The sequence below is a fragment of the Cydia pomonella genome, chromosome 7 (genome assembly GCF_033807575.1).
Source record: "Cydia pomonella isolate Wapato2018A chromosome 7, ilCydPomo1, whole genome shotgun sequence".
Taxonomy (NCBI): domain Eukaryota; kingdom Metazoa; phylum Arthropoda; class Insecta; order Lepidoptera; family Tortricidae; genus Cydia; species Cydia pomonella.
In genome coordinates, this window is record NC_084709.1 from 16695288 (window position 1) to 16718176 (window position 22889).

The 22889-nt window shown below is 35.1% G+C and overlaps 1 protein-coding gene across 2 annotated transcripts in view; it reads right to left on the reverse strand.

Annotated features, from left to right (window-relative positions):
- Positions 1–216: 216 nt before the first annotated feature.
- LOC133519996 (uncharacterized) overlaps positions 217–22889 on the reverse strand; it is a 185044-nt gene continuing 162371 nt past the window's right edge. The window contains exons 8-15 of one of the 2 annotated variants that reach the window (XM_061854228.1): positions 19145–20402; positions 18936–19069; positions 18151–18301; positions 15893–16022; positions 8621–8787; positions 5037–5156; positions 4891–4958; positions 217–4810 (exon numbers count right to left, since the gene is read on the reverse strand). In XM_061854228.1, coding sequence (XP_061710212.1) covers positions 4132–4810; positions 4891–4958; positions 5037–5156; positions 8621–8787; positions 15893–16022; positions 18151–18301; positions 18936–19069; positions 19145–20402 — 2707 coding nt within the window. In that variant the 3' untranslated portion in view covers positions 217–4131. Of the gene's footprint in view, positions 4811–4890; positions 4962–5036; positions 5157–8620; positions 8788–15892; positions 16023–18150; positions 18302–18935; positions 19070–19144; positions 20403–22889 lie in introns of both variants that reach the window. The other variant, XM_061854227.1, reaches the window with a different exon arrangement.

Sequence of the window (22889 nt, forward strand, 5' to 3'; positions counted from 1 at the left end):
AATAAATTATGTAATGTACATTCAGCACCAAATAGGCAGTGATAACACTGATAACTGAAGGCATACTACACATACAATGCAACACACCATTTATTTTTATATCTGGCCACTATTGGACGTCACTTCTTATTTGATACTAGCTGTACCATGTCTTTTTATTGTATATTATTTAGTTAGTCAACAAACATCTACTTAAAATTAAAAATAAAACAATGATTATTGGCACAAATAGTTTATTTTCGCAACTATCATCACCATTGTTTCAATTAGTTATGCAGTAAATATAATATTTATTTCATATTATGTTTTTACATAATAGGATAGATTTTATAATCATAATTCATAACTCAACATAAAATTTTAAAACATTTCTTTTTTTGTGATAAGTCTTTGCAATATCTCTAAGAGTTATTAACCTTTTTTGAATTATTTCAAGAAAACTAAACACTAATTGGAAATTGACAATTTTATTTAACTAAAAAGAATAGATATCACTGTAACCAAAGACAACATTCTATATGATATATATGCACAAAATTATAAATTTTCTATAATTCTGTGCATGTTATATCAATAAACATATAAATATTCTTATTTAAAAAAACGGCGTAAATGTTTGAAGGTGCCTAGAAAAAATAAAATCATAAAGCCTGACCAGTAATATATGATCACGCGCCATATTGCGAATTTTTTCATACTAAACTGAACTGTCACCCTATACATGAGAATAAAAGCGCCCCCTTGACAATGATCATATATTTCTGGTCGGGCTTTACCTACATCATGGTTTTGTGTTAAATGTACAAAATATTAAAATTAGTTTCTTCACAAGAAATAACAAAAATACTTCTTGGAAATAAATTTAGTTACATATAATTTTCCTAAGACGATGCGATTTGACGCTATTTCAAAAGTCTTATTTACAGTAATATACAAATAAATTTTCAAAGTCCACTGCGACACGTAAACTCTAAATACAATATTGGCGTTTTAAAAATTCTATAACTAGCAACATTCAGGGCAATCAACGCCCTGCCCGTGAAATGGAAAAGCAAATGCTTCTGTATAATTATTTCAATAATATTTTATTATGTTAATTTAATGGCAGATTCTAATAGATGTATTTCAATTCCTTATCGTTATTTTTTTTAATTAAAACTAACATTTGTTATGGAAAAAACGGAATGATTAATAAAAGGACAATTTCTTACTAAAATAGTAAAATAATAATTCAATTCATAATTAGATGGGTATTTGTTATTCTTATGAACTTAGAATAAATTAGAATACGTTTACACACTCAAATGTGCATTGAACTAAATCTTTAAACAATAAAATCTTAAGATATCATTTTTTGCAATACTTAAGTGTCTATATACAATATGTTTCATTTATTTTCAATCTACTTTATATTTCATGTTTTGTCTATTCCCATATCTAAGTATAGAGCATAATATTAATCATTAGAGAGAGAAATGCATAAGACTTCAAATATCACTAGATGACTCACATCCAATAGAATTTGTAAGTAATTTAATTATTACAAATAAAATTTGGTCCAACATTGTAATAATAACATTGGATTGCAGTTGTTTATCGGTTAGTAACATATGTAGGCACTATTTTCTGAAAATTATGAAAAAGTGAGACCCAGCTTAAATTTTGTAGGGTTTGTAATAGTGGTTCTAGCCATTAGTTTCACAAAAACCCAGAAATTAAAAGACAATGTCTTAGTATGTGTTAGGAATGTGATTTGTGGGTCATACATAAATATAAAAAAGTTGTCGCTCCTGTGGGCAATAGTTGAAAACAATTGTACATATAGGTAATTAGTAGTTTTATCAGACAATAAACAAGGTGTACCCCTATGTGGGTTTAATTAAAAAAATAATCTTTATAGGACCATTGTGATAGATGTAAATCTGCGTATTTTTTCTGTATGACCCTTTTATTTCTTGCAAATAGAAATATGGAGGAAGGAGCGCTTTTGGGTGGAATTTAAATTTCGAATGGAAGGTCGCGACCTTCTTATATAACTCGTTGACATGTGTAGGTATTCTGCTTGTCCTAAACTACGGTACCCAAACATGGTCGCTCACCGAGAGCCAGATAGCTAAATTCAATGATTGCCATGAAGCAATGGAGTGCAGCATTCTAGATGCCACGGGGATGCATCGCATCCGGAACACTACTCTGCGCTCCAAAATACGCATAGCTGACGTAGGAGAGAAGACTGCCAGGCTGAAGTGAGAATGGGCCAGCCACGTCTGCAGCATGCATCTGGATAGGTGAGCTAGTATAGAGGATACCGCAAAATAACCGCGGATGGGACAGACCCAAATGGAGATGGCGGGATAACATTGATGCCTTCCTCAGTAACTTGCCAGAAAAAGTACATCAACGGGAGTCGTGAAGGTCAAGGGGAAAGCCAGCAGTGAGACATTTTAATAGGCTAAGTAAAAGAAAGTTTTCTAATCTATTTGTCAAAATCATTTTGTTTATCGCCATCTTACTTTCGCTTAAATTTTTTAATATTTTTTTTATTAAAAATAAATATATGGGTAGAAAAGTCATGGTAATCAGTATCAGCATAAATTGAGAACAATAATTATGATTACATGCTTTTAAGACGCCATATAATTTCTAGGATTGGACAATTAAATTTCAAGTATATATGACCGTTAACTTTATTCATCGTGTTATTCATGGGCAAAAGATATTAACCAGAAAACTAGTCGTTATTTCTGTAGGAGTAGCGGCTATACTAATACATATTAAACAATAATGTGTGAGTGAGGATCTCTTGCAAAACTCCACGTAATAATTAACACATTATTTTAAGTACAATAACACACAAAACTAACCAAATAAGACTAAGGGCACAGTAATGGACTCAATGTGTTCTAAATATTGCTCATAGGTATTCTTATTATATTATATCAACTCTACTGAACACTTTGACCGCTTTGATTTGAATCACACAGTGTGATTCACACTGACAGTTTAAACAAGCAAACACCACAAACTTGTGAAAAGCTGGGCTAGTGATAAATAGGTCAAATTGATATAGTAATTTGTAAAGAGAAAATCTAAACTAAAATCTAGGGTGCAAGTCTAGGAAGAAAGTGTATTAATTCTTATAAACTATCTACTAAAATATAGTTGGCAGTTTTGATTTCGTTATTTCGAACTTATATTAACGTAATTGTAAGATGATATATCTAAATGGCACATTATATTTCAGTACAAGTAATAGTATACTGAACTTCCACGAAGTATCTAAATACATTATAGAGAATAAATGAAGTTGACATTTGTGTGGGCATTTTGAACGAAAACATGATATATATAATTATATTTCACAAATAAAAAACAAAAGTAGTTGAGACTAGGAAAAAGGACAATTTAAATGTTTGTACGGCTTTAACTTAAAACTAGGAACAATAAATTTTTCGTATAAGACATACCTATATAAATAACTCGTAGTTATTTAATATTATAAATCCTTTCTATTACATTTCAAGTAAGAGTTTAACCTGAAAGAACGTTTAAGACATATCTACATAACACTATTTATCTAATCAATTAAACTTTCTAACTTGAAGAGTTATTGATTAGATCATGCTTATGCCATGAAAATATAATAACGTGTATATTTATTTTATAAATGAAAATATCTACCATTCACTAGGCTATAGAATAAAGCACTTTGAATCGTCTGGTCACAGCTATAATGTAATATACTTACACTACATACACAATTATTCTTCATTAGAATTAAATTTAAACGTATATATTTCTACTAAATGCTTAAATTGATTTTCTGGACGTTAACTTCTTTACCGAGTACCCTATTTAGATTGTTTGAGGCGGATCAAAAAGTAAGAGGCAATAACGATAAAATAAGGCAGCCTCTAACTTGATAGTCATATCAAGACACTGAAATGAACACCGATTGTCTAACGCCTGCCAGATAGGTCCGCATCAAACAATTTAAAAAGGCACTAACATAACAACTTAGATCGTTCTCTTTCCGCACCCAATGCTTTCACGCAAAGTGATCCAACCAGAATGAGAATTCATCAAACATACGCCTTTCAGATGTATTTCAAAAGTTCACGTGTAGCTCCTTCATCCTGGATCTTGTTTTGGATCTAAGTTCGCCCGTCTTTCTTGCAATGCTGCTAGCAGTGCCTCTCTCACTTCTCTTTCCGAACTTCGCCATAATCTAATGAGTTCTTCTTCCGACAATTGTGAAAGCTCTGATCTTCCTCCGGTCGGAGACACTCTAGGGTATGGTGGCGCTGGAGGCACGTCTTGTTCTTCAGATACTAAAATTTCTACGCTAGCTCGCGAACGCGGTCCGTCAGAGCTTAAATACCTTTCTGATTTTTCTGATACATCTTGATACGACCTTGTAGATGATCCCTCGGCACGTCGTACCATTGGTGATGGTGTTCGCAACCGGGTATTTATATCAGGAGGAGAACTAGTCAAGCAGCTGACGTCACGACTTAGTCTTCTTCCTATATTAAGACTTGTCCGCTCATAAATTGATCCTGAATCAGACCCTAGGACCGAATCAGTGCTGAATCTCCTCACATTAAGTCCGGCCAAACTGCACCTTTTTCGTCTTCCTCGTGGAGAGCGAAGCTGTCGAGGAGATCGACCCGGTCGAGGCGAGCGAGAGGGTACTTCAGGTGAAGGGGAGAGGAACTTTGACTCCGTCAATTCTTCAGAAACTTCAGAGGTTTCTACAGCCACGTGCTCCTTTATAGAATCCAATGACTGATCACGTCCTTGTTGAACCCTGCGAATATTATGAAAAATATTAACAGAGAAATAAACTTAGTGAAGCCAATTGGGTTTTTGATGTTGAATCCTACACACCTTCGAATTTCTTGAATCATTTCAAAAAACTGCGCTTTACTCCGTCTTCTTCTACGCTGTTCGTGTTCCTTCTGAAACAAATGTGCTTCCTGATGTAATCTAGAAATAACAGATTAATCTAAAAACATAATTGAATAAATTATTACCCTTTTAACACTTTTCTGGAAAAGCGACGTAAAGTGCCCCTGCCGTATAGTGTTTACTAGTTCTCGCGCGGCGTGATGTGGCGACACAAGTTCTACACAGTTAATAAATCTGTAGAGTTTCTGTAAAGAAAAGAAAATATTTAAGATTTAGAAATGACTAAAATGACATAAGTTTTAATATTAAGACTTTATTTCAGAATTAGGATTTCTTACTAAGTTACAACATATGTAGTACGTTTTGAAAGGACAATTTTATCAGCTTTAAATATTAAGTAAGTTGATAAAATGGGATGTATAAACAATCAAATTATTAAAAAAATGAACCATTGTTGCAATAAATTGCAACAGTACTGGAGTCCAACAATAACTAATTCATTTTGTAAAGCAATTCAATACAGTACGACTTATACGACCCGTCTTTGCTCTTTACTGTAATTTTAATTCACTGTTTTGTCTATTAGAATAAACTAAAGCAATCCACGTTCCCCGTTCGCAACAGTTCTCTATAATCATGAATTCATGATATCGGAATATTAAAGGCAATGCAGACACAAAGTAATTCAAGGAGATTATGCCCCGTCTGAAGTGCTCGTTCAGTGTTAAAAGCCGCGATGAACTCGTCCGCGCGTAATCCAACCAGGCAGGCTACTGCAAACATCAAAATTCAAAAATAGTCTATACGCGTCCATGTTACTCGAATAATGCAGGAGCGATAGAGATGGATATATACTTTTTTCGAAGCTACATTTTCGCAGTAACCGTACAGATCTCACAAGCAACAAATTTTGGTTTCACATAGTACTGGCCCACGATTGTGCCCGCGTTCCCTTTGTTTCCAATCCTAGACTGAACCTTCATACAATTTGCATTGCTCGCCTATCACATGCCGTATTTACAGACACGACTGACTTCTGAGGTGTGGTTTGAATCTACGAGGGCGGTTTGAGAAATCAGTGACTTTATGTAAAACAAAAATCATTTTAACATATAAACTTTTTAATTACAATTCTGAACTCTTTGGTAGCTGGCAGTTTTTTTTAAAAGGCGGGGCAATAAAAAAGTTATTGAGGCATATGTCAAATACGATCGGAAAATTGTTGGAAAATGGAGAAAAGCGAATTTCGTGTGTTAATTAAACATTACTTTTTACGTGGAAAAACTATTAAAGAAACTGTTTAAAAAAATATTGTGGGGAATCTGCTCCATCTCATGGAATGGTACATAAGTGGTTTCCAGAATTTCGTTCTGGACGTACCACTACCAATGACGCATAAGGCTCTGGAAGGCCGATTGAAGTGACCACTGATGATGTCGTGAATAAAGTTCACGATATTGTTTTGGATGACCGTCGAGTGAAAATTCGTGAGATAGCTGAGACTGTACACATTTCATCTGAACGAGTTTTTCATATCTTGTATAATATTTTAAATATGAAAAAGCTTTCCGCAAGATGGGTGCCGCGTTTGCTGATAGCCGATCAAAAACGACTTCGTGAAACAAGTTCAATGCTTAGCCCAATTTAAGCGTAATCCTAATGAATTTTTACGTCGATTTGTGACGGTCAGTGATCGGAACTATGGGAATAAAACTTTAACAAAACTTATCAAGCGGACGTAAAAAGAGTGCTTATAGCCTTAAAAATATTCGAATATCTATGAATGTAAATATTTTGTGGGCTGTATGCACTATTTTATGTCCGCTTAAGAAGTTTTGTTGAAGTTTTACTCCCATAGTTCCGATCACTTGTGACGGTAGATAAATAAATAAATAAACATTATAGGACATTATTACACAAATTGACTAAGTCCCACAGTAAGGCTCAATAAGGCTTGTGTTGTGGGTACTTAGACAACGATATATATATATATAATATATAAATACTTAAATACATAGAAAACACCCATGACTCAGAACCAAATATTCATGGTCATCACACAAATAAATGCCTTTACCAGGATTTGAACCCGGGACCATCAGCTTCATAGGCAGGGTCACTACCCACTAGGCCAAACCGGTCGCCGGTAGATGAAACATGGATCCACCATTATACGCCAGAGACGAAAAATCAGTCAAAACAGTGGAGTTCTGCTAACGAACGGGCCCCAAAGAAAGCGAAGACCGTTAATTCGGCAGGAAAGGTAATGGCCACTATTTTTTGGGACAGCCAAGGGGTTATTTATATAGATTATTTAGAGAAAGGTAAAACAATAAATGGCCCTTATTATGCTACTTTGTTGGAAAGATTTAAGGCAGAAGTTGTGAAAAAACGGCCACATCTGGCAAAGAAGAAAATCCTTTTCCACCACGACAATGCTCCTGCACACTCGTCAGCAGTCGCAACAGCCAAATTAGTAGAATTGCGTTACGAAATACTGCCCCACCCACCTTATTCTCCAGATTTGGCCCCATGTGATTTCTTTATTCCCAAACATGAAGAAAGGGCTCGGTGGGAAAAGATTTTCATCAAATGAGGAAGTCATAGCTAAAAATGAAGCATATTTTTCAGGGTTTGACAAAAAATATTTTTTGGAGGGGTTGAAAAAACTGGAACATCGTTGGATGAAGTGTATGGAGTTGAAAGGAGATTATGTAGAGAAATAAAACTAAAAAAGGTGAAAAAGTTTTTTTTTTTGCAAAAAGTCACTGACTTATCAAACCACCCTTACTTGGTTATGCAAATTACGTACAAGTTTAATATTTGTGAATCGGTTAACAATGAGCGGGATATAGCGTGAATCAATAGGTATAAAATATAACGAATCGAATCAAACATTACAAGTACCTATAAATAAAGTAAGCACGTAGGTACGATTGTAATGAATTACCTATCTTTCTAATTAATTTGTATTTAGTATTTAAGGTTATTATTGTACTTTGTTCATAAGGTTTTTTGTGGCAATAAATATTTTCTCATTCTCATTCTCTCATTCTTTATTATGTCTTTATAACGCGTCCCTCGTGGCCACTCTAAAAGCTCTGCGGGCCAGAATCAAACTAAACTTCTTTTTTTGTAGCTTCGTTACACAATTTCGCTTATAGAGATAATAAGACTTTAAATATCTAAGATACCTACAGAACTACACGTTTAGACTTTTTAAATATTATCTAGTGCTCTTCAAGAGTAATTCCTTATGCCGCAACATAAATTAATTCAACGGAACGTAACTGAACTTCCCTCAATCGGATTAAACTGAGCGAGTCGAAATAAATCCTTTCCTCAGAGAATTCTTCCTGGCTGAAAAACCATGTTCCCAATTCTACAAATAGCGCTATTCGATTGGACTGATACCTCGACAGGGAATAATGTACAATTAAGCGTTGTCCCTTTAACGGTCAGACAAGTATCAGAAATATATACGGAAAATTGAACCCAGTTATTTTGAAATGAGGTTTAAAATCATTGTTATAGGTTGCTTTTGCTTGAAGTTTGTCCGTTAAAGGGTAGTAACTTATTATGACAAAGTAACTTTCGGACAATTATGTCACAGAATTTATCTAATACTTCATTTTATGTCAATCGTTTATTTGTAAGAATAGTCTTCAATGAAACCTTTTAATTCGATCTTTTACAATGTAACTCTTACCTGACTGAAAAACATAACATTTCGGCTCCTCCAAACAGCATCTTTTGGTTGATGTCGCAAAACAGGCAACGTGTATTTATAGAATAAGTGTTCCAGAATCAATATGAGGAAGCCAACAATCATCCCCACGAGGAGCAGGAGGAACACGCCCGCCACAGCCGCTACACCTACAAATGGATATTACTGGTTATTTAGGGCGGACAAATATTTAGTAAGCTGTTGTTTGTTTATACTAATTATATTAGAAATGTAAATAAAAGGGTTCGTATTTGAAGTCTTTCACATCCCAGATACTAAAATCAGATCCCTTTGTTTGACATAATTATTAAAAGTCAAAATGTAGTGATTGTCAGATTATCAATAGGCATAATTCTGAAACCGTCTGAATCTTATAGATAGGTTAGGTTAAGTTAGGTTTGTTTTATGGAAATCCTGAAAAGTTACGCGTTACTGAGTAAAACCAAAATATGACTAACGAAAATGCGGACAAACAATACATTATGACTTAAAACTTTATGGGAAACAATAGATACCCTATTAAAATAAAACCACTACCTAGATACTTTCTGTTTGACCCAGTGGTTGACTGGTAGAGATTGCCTCAAGGAATTACGTCCGCCTATTGTACTTTTTACTTGTATTTGTGCAATAAAGTTTAAATAAATAAATAAAAATAAATATTGTCTAATTCATTACCCTAATTGTTTAGATTTATACAACAATTACAGTTCGATTGGGCCTAACAGCGCTTAGTTATTTTAATAAGGTTTTGTTTATTATACCAACCGTTAATTAGCAGAAAATAATTATATAGTACATTACGATACAAGTGCGAAAAATTGGAACTCGTGTCGTGTTTTAATTTATCTCCACTCGTTACGAATTACCTTTTCGCACGTGTATTGTACAACGTTTTACAGTTATATTTATGACATACGCACCTATAGTGCTAGTTACCATACTAGGGCGATAAAATAGCACCATATGTACTGTAAAATAATTATTGCCTTGCTTCGTACGTTCTTACTCATGCCAATAATAGATACCTAGCGTTTAAACTTTCAATAGTATTAAGTTACCTTAACCGTTGATTTAACCAGTAGACACTATACCGTTAACACGTGCTTTATTAATATAAAATAAAAAAGGTCAGATAAATAATTAATTCGCTCTCTTTGGAAGTGCATAAAATATAACAACGGTGTCATTTTATACATACGAAATACTTGTATTCACATACACACAGAATATCAAGTGTACCTGATGTGTATAAATGTGTATAGTGTGTATATTTATAGTCAGGGATACAACGGGACTATCCTTCTGCGTAATAGACTCATTTCCGATGCCCCGCGATGTATGGCTCCCATTACACAATCCATCAGATTGCCAATTTGTAAGATGTCCAATTGAGCGATTGTTAAAATTGATTGATTGCTTAATTTGCTTGTGGATTTTTCATTGGCTTAGTTGATCTTTGCTCATTTGAGAAAACAACGACTATTGCAACTTTAGTACGTATTTGAGTTTAAAGGCTTTTTATTTTATACAGAATGTAACAAAAATAGTGGAGATACGTTTAAGGGCATATTCGGTATCGTATCCTGATTAGAACAAAGGAGAAGAAAAAATTTTTGACGCGAAAATTTTTTGCCGTTTGTATGGAGGATTAGCCGACTTGAACGACCAGCACGTATATAGAAAAAAAAAATCGCGTCAAAAAAACTTCTACTCTACTACTACTACTACTGTATTATCACCTAGGTTCCCAAAGACGTCAAAAAGATGTTCTGCCCTTCCTACTACGTAAGTCCCTACTGATGCAATCAGGCTGTAAAATTTTATAGTTGCTTTGTAAAAGTAAGATGCGGAAAATCGTACATATAAGTACAAGATAGCTAATTCAAATTGGGCGGTAAGGAAAAATCACAGATAATGAGATAGCTTTTAATCTTAGCTACCAACAGATAAAACCTTGAAAAAAAAACCGTAAAATTAATTTCGAATTACGCGGTACTTAATCGCGTATAATTCAGTTTTAAAATTACCTCCCACGTTTCGAGAACGGCATTTTACGATGGTTTTGGAGAAAGACCGGCTAAAATTAACATCAACAGCTTTTAGCTGCGCGAGTTTTTCGAACTACCCGCACTGGATCTTGTTTATCTACTTGACAGTTTTGTACAATTAACTTGCGATTAAGTCCCGTTTTCAACATTATGCATTATGTAATTAATAATGTGTGAATAAAATATATAATCTTAATCAAGCAGGTATTTGTGGTCAATATAAACTGCTAAATTTACCTGCCTTACATCAAGGTCCGTCGATTCATTTTCATAAAAAAAATATTAATTGAAAATCGTTGAATGCATTTAAAAGATGGTTTTTAAAAAGAAAGTTGCTTGAAATGAATCCCGTATTTTCGATCGCAACTGAACAACAACAAAGTATAAAGTTCTACAACTATAAACCAAAGGCACATACATATTCACAACAATTTTGTATTTGATATTTCTCATCCTTTAATTTAATAAACATACCTATCATAATTTCCAATTTAACACAATATAACTTTTCTATCTGATAACATGCCGCAAGTTGGGCAAGATACAACCACCAAACTTGTTAACAATGTCTAAACTATTTGACCAAGAAACCGTAATCGCCTTTATTAATGGGCTTGATATCGGTCCATGAGAGTTAGTTAAATACCTGTAGTACCTGTAGTATGGCTGTTCAAATGATAATAGTTATGAAGCAATAATATTTATGAACATCAACCACTCTTAATTGAAATAAAAAAACATACTAGCAACATTATAATCCATAACTTATACTCTGTATCTTTAGGTATTTAAATAAAAGTAAACAAACAATTTGTAAATGTTCGGGTAGATATAAAATTTATTGGTTAACCAACCAAATACAAAACCGCCTGGTTCTGTCATTGAACGACCTGACTTTAACCTACATTATTTGATCATGTAATGTTTTCATCTACCCTCAGCTGGCTTAAGAAGCCATTTGAGGGTAGATTTTGTTTACCTTTTTTTAAATACCTAAAGATACAGAGTATAGGTAGGGTCAAGGAGGGAACAGTGGCTCAGTTCAGTTCAGTCTTTACTTCTTATAAATAAACTGAAGAGCATACTTATGTAAATTCAAATAATACCTAAGTATGTTCTACCGTTACGTCATTTTTGATTATAGTATCTTGCCAGATGCTATTTTGCGACTATACGTCATCAATTTAAGGCGTCAAGGTTTTTTTAGTCTAGTATAAGAATATTTATCATTCAATATTGAATGGGTATAAATTAAAATAACATTTACCTCATTTCATTCCTTGATTCTAGAAGCCTAGACTCGTTTGCACGCCGCAGCGGTTTTATAAATGTGGCTCTGAAGGAAACTAATCCCCAGACCCCTTCCAGACGTAAGGATGCTTTTTATTCCCCTCGTAAATATTTGTCGCTGGGCGGAAATCGAACCCGAGACCCTTTCATTGATTGGCGAATACATTCACCTTTCATATCGAATGGATGGAAAAATGGGAAGTAATTGAGTGTTTTCTGGCTGGAATACCAATCAGAAAGGTGATCGCGTAACGCCATTTTTGTATTAACATCAATTAACTGACGTTTCTACCTCCAACTCAAATAAATTACACGTTTAACATTTATGTCTCAGGCAATTTAGCTCCGAGATGGATGCCTACATAATTACAATTTTCTTAAATTAAAATTATTAAAAAGAGAGGCTGATCGAAATTGACTTTTTGTAAGTCTTCATTTGAAAACATGATTCAAAGCAAGCAGATATTTCTAGAAATCTGGAAAAAAATAATAGAATCACTTTGCGGTAATCCATATTAATCAAAACAAACGTATTGCTGTGCTAATCCGCGAAATAGTATAATAATTAGTGCTAATCCGTTACTTACGTATTTTTTGCACGCAGTTAATGTTCGCGCTGGTGGCCTAGCGGTAAAAGCGTGCGACTTGCAAACCGGAGGTAGCGGGTTCAAACCGCGGCTCGTACCAATGACACTTAAATTATATATTACAGTACACTTAAATCGACCGGTATATAAACCGTGATTACCTTTTATATTGTTTTGATTGAGCTCCCGATAAACTACTAACTGTTATAAAACTGTTATCTACGAAATATCATTTGATATTTATCAGTTGCTTTTCGGTGAAGGAAAACATCGTGAGGAAACCGGACTAATCCCAACAAGGCCTAGTTTACCCTCTGGGTTGGAAGGTCAGATGGCAGTCGCTTTCGTAAAAACCAAACCCACGCCAAATCTTGGGATTAGTTGTCAAGCGGACCCCAGGTTCAATGAGCCGTGGAAAATTGCCGGGACAACGCGAGGAAGAAGTTAATGTTCACACTATTTGACTAACACGTTATTATGTCGCGGAATACTACACTATACTTTTCTTTTGATTACTCGTAATCTGGAAGAATATTGTCAGAAAGTGATATTTTGCGTAGCGAATATTTTGTTATGGTCATTATTAAACCGGTTACTTATTTACAACAACCTCGATGTCAAGTTACTCAAACATCATTGAATGACCTATAATCTCGTTGCACTAAATGGTTATATTATGTTACCTTAGTTATTGTATATTTATTTTACCTTTCCCTATACATCAATTGTTCTACACGTAATTATTGGTAGAAATGGCATGAATTGCGTCGGAAATGACGTCGATTTCTAAAACTGTGATGAATTCGATGCTGAAAGCTGTAAGAACAGTCTCTTTATATTTGAATATTCATCTAAGCTAACCCGGTTCAATTGGTAAGTAGCTATTATTAGCCCTAGAGTCTCAGGTAAAAACTGGAGCTCACATTTTAGAATATGGACATGTTTAAAAATATGAAAAATCGCTAGTAAAGTGGATTTATCCAAGAGTGGCATTCAAAAGAAAATTCTGCTACGTATTTATTACCGATATATTAAAGCTCGTAGGGTACCTCGCTCATGGTAATAAATAAGTAGAAATACACCGGCCTCCAGACGGATTTTCGTGACCGCAGCAAGAGCACTTCATTCGCTTATGCACTATAGCTATAGAACTGACATCCCCGCGCTCTCGCTATGCCTGAACTGCGAACATTAAGGGAAAACTGGGGGAAAAGTTCTCGGTACCGATCAAACTAGTTCCAACATGTTCGTGGTTATTGACAAGCGCTATCTTTGTCGATTTGGACTTGTTTATTGTCTGTAGATACAACATACTAAGAAAACAGATTTGTTATATAACTTTTTCTATAATTTATAATATAACTAATAAACTCATCTCATTTCATGAATAAACATTATTAATATGTATTTTATGATACCTTGTACGGTTAAAAAGTTACCTAATGCACAGGATAATCAGGGAGAATCAAGCGAGATGTTTTAATTACCCAATTATAAGTTTTAAAACTGACTACTCGGTAACCTGCAATTTAAGTAGGTCAATTAGTATTTGATTATATTATTTTATGTTTTAGTTTACAAAAATAATCCATTTTTGGAAATATCATAACGTAAATTATTGGAATATAGATACCTACTAATTCCTAATTAAATACATATATTTATAGACCTATAAAATACGTTGTGAATGTCAACTACACATTCTGTTGTATTCTGCAGTGCTTCGGTTCTGTTTTTATGTTCTGTGTTTTACGTGTCAATGGGTACAATGAATATCAGCGTCGTAACACTACTCATGTGCTACGACTCATGCTGAGTGTTATCCTTTTCTGGAACCACCAGCAGTACTGTAACTTCTAAACTACCTACATTTAAGCCTATTTTAATGTTGTTGTGTATGTGTTTCAAATAAAAGCATTATTCATTCATTCATTCATTCATTCAAAAGCAAAGCAAAATATAACAAAATAATAAGCAGTTGCTCTTTAGGTAAAACTTTCACATATAATTCTCAAGTTTCACAACATCGTAAGCTTATTATTGGAATGCGAATACTGACGTAAATACAAAGCGTTACTAAGTATAATTTAACGGCCCATTTTTCCTCTTCGTGCAATTATGTATTACTTGCGCAGAATACAAAAGGTAGCCGAAATACTAACATCACGTTCGACCCATTTCATACATTTTTATAGAGGGCACAGTGGATCGACGCCATACTCGAATTCGGACATTAACAATTTTCTGTTTCTCAACAATGTTTTTTGTAACAAGAAGGTTTGAAATCTGGGAAGAATGTTGAATCAAAATTGTAAAGACAATAAAAAAGTTACCGTCAAAAATCAGGAAATTTACATGTCCGACTCAAAGTATCGAGTCGATTCTCTGCGCAGCTTGGCAACTTATAAAATTATTTGGCAAATAATAAATATGTATAAAGGTATTCAGTTACCTACTGAATTAAGTTACTGTACAAAGCTTAATGGACAAAATCATAAAAGTCAAACTAGGCTGGACAAAATTGAGAAACAAAAATGTATAATTTAAAATCTAGAAGATACAAATGCAGCACCACTGTGGTACGTAACGTAATAGTGACCACATAGAGTGCTTACTTAAGTACTCACTTTGATGAATGTGAGAAGTTATTTTTATTCTATTTAATTATTTTTAAGGATATCTATTTCTATATATGAATCACAGGAATTTCAGTGTTGGGTAGTCATATAATTTATTGGCTAGTCATACAGGCCAATTCGAACGTACAGTACCAGTGTGTCATGTCAGTACATCAGAACATCAATATTATTATTTGAATCATGTTATTTACTTATCGTGCATCTCGCCCGCGCCAATACTTGTACAGACAAGTACGAGCGAAATGCACGATAACTGAATGACATTAGTTAGATGTCATTCTGATATCAGTGTTGTGTGTTCGAATTGGCCTATTACATGGTGATATGTCTCCCATGCATAATGTCATTTTGAGCACCTCTTTACAAAACAAACAGGAAATAAGCACATTGTGAGTGAGCGATTCTTTTTTAACGATAAATCCTATGTTTAATCTTTTAGGTCGCCTGGCGGTTCCCCTCCCCCCTCCCGCTGAGGGGTCGGATTAACGCGGGTGGCGATAAATTCTAATGAAATTTCCGCCAGAGACGAGCCAGCTGACTGCGTGGATGTAGCGAACACGCATAAAATAGTGATATACGACACCATTCCCAACTAGCCTGTGATAATTCACGAGCTCTCTCGAACAAATTGCTTACAACTAATTTACGTTAAATACTAACAGAAAAACTTATTAATTGGAAACTTACCAAGCGGTTTTGGCTGAATTCCATAGTCTTGGCTCAATTTGAAACATGGTAATCCTCCATACCACTTATCAGTTAATATATCCATATACCCATTCGTTGAATACTTGGCTATCGCCGCTGATATACTTTTCTGTAACAATTGAAATTATATCTTTATAATAAGCTCAGCCATATTTACATGAAAATAATGGTCGATGGTTCCGGGTTCAAATCCTGGTAAGGGTTTTTATTCGGGTGATGAGCACGTTGTCATGGGTATTTTTTATGTATTTAAGTATTTATAAATATATATTATGTATACATTATACACCTATATCGTTGTCTAAGTACCCACTACACAAGCCTATTGAGCTTACTGTGGGACTAAGTATTGAATAACATTATATTAATGTCTTATGATATTTATTTCAGTAATAGTAAAGTCATAACCTTTGCTTTTCTATCGACTGGGAGCGAATTGAAAATAATATTGAAAAAGTTCTCTCACGAATTGAAACAAACGCTGTACGATGCGTCGATTTATGTCGTTGAACGCGTAAACCTCAGAGGTTTATTGAACGATGTCATGATAAAATGACGTATAATCGTCTAAGCCAGCGCGACACGACACCCCGCTATCGATCATACCATTAGCAGTTCGCGTGCGTCATCTATCAATCTTTCACGATCCGAAAGTCTTTTTCACGAGTCCTTCTTGCGATTATGTGGATACTTTACATGTGTGTGATATATAGTATACACTCATATCATTGGTTTGTCTATTTATTACTCCTGTTACAGGAAACACCCGGTATATTGTATGAGATATTTAGTAAGAACTATTATTTCGACAAACAATAACTATAGATAAATATTTATTCTCGCGTATTCAGCTACTGTAAGGAGCGGCATGAATGTAATCTTATGAGTGAGTCAGACAAGAAATTTAGAATAACTTTGCATCATTAAATTATTATTAGAAATATGAAAGAGTTCTTTGTATTTGTTTATATTTACACGGTGTTTTTTTAAGTCCGTTAATTTCAAGGGTGCATTCCTAAGCTTAAATTAAGTAACTTTCTCAAAGACACCGGTATTCTAACTAATTCCATTTTAAAAATAATCAATGATTTATTTTTATCTGATAAGGCCGTTACGAGTATGTACACTTGCCTTAGGGCCTATTGACATATTGGTTAGTGTTTAGATTTACATTTTAGCCATTCAGTACTCAAATGTACTTAGCCATACACCGAAGTTAACGGAGTTAAAAAAACACCGTGTATATGGCAATCACGCCGGGTGGATTGATCCCGCCCACTTTAGCTTTCCTAGCGTTCGGAACTGATACAAATGAGATGCTTACGAGTTAAGCTCACATATAATTTCCTGTGCTTCGAGCAATAAATACGTAAATTAGGACGTAAAAGTTGAATTCGTTAACGTCTCGTGCTATTTTTAGACTTCGGCAAGACGAGCAGATATTTTATATCACCGTTCACTTTTCAGTCACCCGTAATGCCCGCAATACCTCTGTTCACTTTTTAGTCACGTGTAATGCCCGCAATACTAATATGGTGTACATCTAAGCTCGCAAAATGATAAAGCCCTTTCTTGTAACTCTACAAATAGGTACTCGTATAATAACTTTCCTCCACTACTTTATACATCTGACACAGTAACTTTCATTTTAGATCGACAGCAAACGTAAACTAACTTTTCCGCTGGTATCTTAACAAAATAGTTACCTATCTTCTTATTCCTGCCCTATGTGCCTGCCCTTCCCATGTTATATGGAGTCGGCACAACATGTTATTCTCTTCCTTTCTCTATTTTTAATCACCTCAGCACTCACTCCTTTCTTTTCATATCCTCTTTCACACAATCCATCCATCGTTTCTTGGATCTACCATCCGCTCTCCGACCATCAACATTCATCTCTAACCACAGTCTCTAACATTATTTTCCTATATGACATTCAACCCTCCTTATTACATGCCCATACCGCGCTAACCTACAACTCCTTGTCTTCTCTGCTACCGGTGCTACTTTCAAACTTCCCCTTATATACACATTCTTTATCCAATCCTTCTCTCAATTTATTTCCGCTGCGTGCACTCTTCTTTCATCCGTCACTTTCGTTGCCCAGCATTTTAGTAGTGGCACAATTAGGTTGATAAAGTAATTTAATTTGAGTTTATAATGCTTATTCAGACAACATAAGAGTGTTCGAAAACTAAGACTATATAACAAGACGGAGAACCACATTCAAAATATACCTGTAAAGGAAATCCCTTGGCCATTCCTATTGCATAAGTGTCTTCTATGAAAGCGTGGTCTCCTACCCGCTGCAGCTTGCAGCCGTGATCAGTGGCGCGGTAGTAGTCTAAAACAGGAGTATCTGCTATCAAAAGGTCCAACGTTCGATTCCTGAAATACACAAATACCATATATGAAAGTACCATCAAATTACATGATAATCATCATATAAGCACGCTAAACATTATTACGGGCCGTGAATATAAATACCGTGGCCTGCCTCATAAACACGAAGTGCGAAAATAAAACCCGAGTGAAACCTTAAAACTCGAAATGGAAAGTAAAATAAACTCCAACGCCAGGATACGACGATTACGGAAAAAATAGACCAATCCTATTAAGAATAAGGTGTTGTTTTCCGGAGCCGCGCGCAACCTACACGACTTTATAATAACGAGTGGAATGTTTGTTTCAGTACCCTTCCCGTAGAATAAAAGTTAATAGAGCTGTGGTCTGAATGGATGTTTATGGTGCTAATTGTTCAAATGCAGATGCAGGCGCTGAATCAGAAAATAAAATAAAACCTACTGAATCATATAAAGTGCCTGACTGATAAATCCACAGTACACTGAATCAGAAAGTTTTATGATTCCATATAACCACTGCTAGGTACTTATTTTTAAAATATCTATAAGCGATTTAAATATGTATGAGTATATGAGCTCAAATAAAAGCCTTTATAAAAACGAAAGATTACCCATTAGTCAGATATTCCGTAATCGTATACCAAATATTTATATCATACCTCAATCGTTGAATGCCTTCTTCAATGTTCTGAAGTGCGTAGCCTCTCATCCTTTGTGCCAATTGTGGATTGCCTCTTTGAACGTAGTACTCCGATATGGATGATTTTGCTGTACCCACTCGCAAAGAAAGCCACTAAAACAAAATGTTCACATATTTATGTTATCAAATTTAAAACATTAGTACACAATATAAGTGTGTGTTACATACGTTATTTCGTCCTTGATAGTCATCAACAGCATTGTGAAAAAATAATCCTGCTATTAGAGCGGCAATATTGGCAGTGTAACTGGCAACGAATATCACAGAAAAGCCACCCCAGACATTTATAAGGAACTTATTAGGCCAACTCTTAGGAGCTTTAAATGCTACTAAATGTCCACATAAAAGACCCCACATCACCCATAGCGCGCTAGAAAGGCTAAAGTTCTTTGACCTTTGTCGGCCCCAAGGATTTAAACCAAAAGGTGACAGCCATTCATATATAGCAACCGCGATGGCGGTCACATTTAGAGACAAAAATATGGCAATCCATAATTCAGTTGAAAATGGCAGTAGAAACGCTAATAATGGTATATCGGCCTTTTGGTTCGGAGCTGCTAAAAGTGATATGCCACTATAAAAATAAGGTTGACTGAAGTCAATCACTTCTGCGCGTGCCGCAGACACGCTGAGTGCCGCGAAAGACATGTGGGCGGATCCAGATACTAAATCTCCGACAATTCCATTCCATTTCTGGCTCTCTTCGTCTATATTATCATCATAATTTGGATCACTATATTGTTCTTTACTATTGGCTTTGAAACCATTCCGAAACTGAGCTCGATAATTAAGGTGTTCTGACATAGTAAACATGGGCTCATCATTCAAAAAGTTTGTGAACTCATGCAGTTTACTAAAGGATCTCACTAGCTTACGAGATCCATAAAGTCCATCTTCGACTAGATATAGATGAAAATCAAATTCCAATTCCTGGGCAATATTTTCTAATAAATCCATCGCTAGTCCATAGCAACAGTGAGTAGCCATTTTCGGAAGAATCGTAGGTTTCGGTGTAGGAAAGAAAAAATCTGTAGGTTGATGGTCATCATCATCTCTTTCCAAATCATTAAAAGCCAGGGTGAGGTTGTCTTTATCGGAAGTTTGTGGTCGATGGCAGGGGAGTCCTCTTAAGCATTGACCGTCTTCGTCTAGTTCTCCTTCCATTACAAATGGTGGTGCTAAGGCGGTGACGATGCGGTATATGGTGCGGGCGCCCGAAGACTGGCCATGCGCTACAAGTCGACCACCGGGCCACACTATGGTGTGGAGCCTCACCATGCGCCCATGAATATGGCCTACTTGTCTCCAAACATTACCCCCTGTGGGTCCCGGCACCAAGTTGAAAAAACTAAACGAAGACGTCAACGCCGGCTCTGGTCGCTCCGTGCCTCCGGCAAGTGCCGCTGCTGATGTAATCCGGGTTTCTCTGTGGACAAGACACAATTATTTATTTATATAGCTTAAAAGTTAAAAAAGAGAAGAGAGGGATAGGAAGAAAGAAGAGGGTACTTTTCGTGCATGAGAGGTCTGTCATCTGTCATGATGCTTGTCACGTTCTAATAAGCGTGTAAGTGCGAAAGTGATGCAGACATAACAAGTGATAAAAATGCGACCATGATACCGCCGCTGGTGTTCAGCAGTGGGATATACATATATAGATAAAAAATATTATTACCGATGGTAAAAAAATGTACGAGTTTATAAAATGTATTAATTACGCATCAGTTTACAGGAAGTCATATCTAATTTTATTTCACATTTCCCGAGAGGAAAGCTGATTGATATGCAAATAAATTTCTTGTACCTACGAATAACGATTTTCTTTTCCAAAAACATTTACCTCTTCTAATTATCTAACCAGATTTTTAAGGCTCTACGAGAATGTAACTTATGGTAATTATATTAAACTAAATTAGGATGAAACAACACGCCAAAAGTACCTACCTGCCATCAGGGAATACTCTTCCAAAGACAGATATAATATTTCTACAGTCTAGAACTTAATACGTCAAATAGGTCTAGGTAAGATATGAATCGGATATGTCAGTGTCAAAAGTTTATCCATTTTATCATATTTCATAAATTCATCAACGTGAGATTCGAATACTTATTTTAGAATTGCCAGTCCAACGCATTACGAATTCGGCGCGGAATCAGCACTTCTTTGTAATAGACGTCTTTATTTACAATTTATAAAGTAAAGTGTGTAAAGTATTAGGTACTACTAGAATTGTATAAAGTTTCAGAAAAACCTCGTAGATTTAGCCGCTTGCTAGTTAGCCGTAACTCCGGCAAACAAGTCCTAAGTTTACAACTTTGCAAATTCTATGTAACTTAGCTTTTAGTAACGCTTAGGCAAACAAGTTTTAGAGCATTCCGAATGTTTATCTGTTACCTTGTTATTCCTGCATTAGCATTATATTACAAGATATTTTATAGCTAGCTTACGCTGTGACTTTGGCCGCCTAAAGTTGGGTAAAAGTTTTCAACACTCGATGTTTATAGGTTTTAAATATTATTAAATCCTACTTAAAGAAGCTTTGAAGACGATGCGTCTCATTTTTTAATACCACGACGGTGACAAGCAAGCATACGGCCCGTCTGATGGCAAGCAGTCACCGTAGCCTATGGACGCCTGCAAGTCCATAGGTGTTACATGCGCGTTGCCGACCCTTTAAAAATCTGTACACTCCTTTTTTGAAGAACCTCATACTGTAGACCCTCGGGAAAATCTCGGCAGGTAGGTAGTTCATTCCACAACCGGAGCGTGCGCGGTAGGAAGTTCCTCTTAAACCGGACAGTGCGTGACCATTTAGGTTCTAGGGTGTGAGGATGAACACCCTGCCGACGGCGGGCAGTGAGGTGATAGAAAGTAGCCGTGGGCATCATGTCAAACAATTATTTGATTATCTTTTAATTATAAACACAAGTACAAAATAAATTATTATTAAATGTATTTGCGTATTGATATATTGTAATTAAAGCCTCTCATATTTTTGCATATGTTATTAAATCTCAGGCAATACTTGCACTAATTGCATTCCAGAAGCGAGCTTATACCTCAATATGAAATAAATTAAATAAGTAGGCGGTACTGTATTCCATACCAAGTAAGTACTTTTAAATATTTCAGATTAATTATAAGAACGTTTGTGATCATTATCAAAGCAATAATATTGGTAGGTATTCATTTCAGTAGGGAGAATTTAAATTTATTAATCTTATTTTCTGTAAATTATTATACCAGGTAAGTGCCGTTCATTGCTAGATAAGGGACCCCGTCAAGTATTTCCACAGCGAGAGGTAGTTGAATTTGCTCACATCCAAGTGTAAGTATAAAACAGGCTCGTACATATATTTAGGGTAAACCGTTGAAATTTAAAACAAAGATTCATTTAATGTTGAAGAGTTAAACTAACAAGAATTTTTTAAGAAGTGAAAATTAGGATGATAATGACTTAATGTCTTCTACGCAGACGAAGTCGTAGGCGGAGGCGACATGCAAATTTTAAAAATATGTATATCTCATACAATTATTTAGTACCTATTAAGAGGAAAGGAGACAAAGTCACGTGCCCTTTTCTCCATACAAACGTATTCCTCGTTCTCCTCTCTGAATATTAAAATTTAAGGAAATATTTTTAAGCAATTTGATGTACATATATTATATTAACTACAGCTATTAAATTATTTTAAGAGTTAGGAACTTTGAAAAAATTTGATAGAAATTCTTTTTCGTTCATTACTTTTGATATTAATCATTAATCAAAAACTCGAAAAAAGTCAAACGATGGGGCATAGATAATGTTGGGTAAAATATTTTCCATAAAGTCAATATCTAGCAAGGAAAATGGTGACTACGTTTGTATGGAAAAGCCGACGTCCACTATCGTGTTAACTAAATAATTCTTCG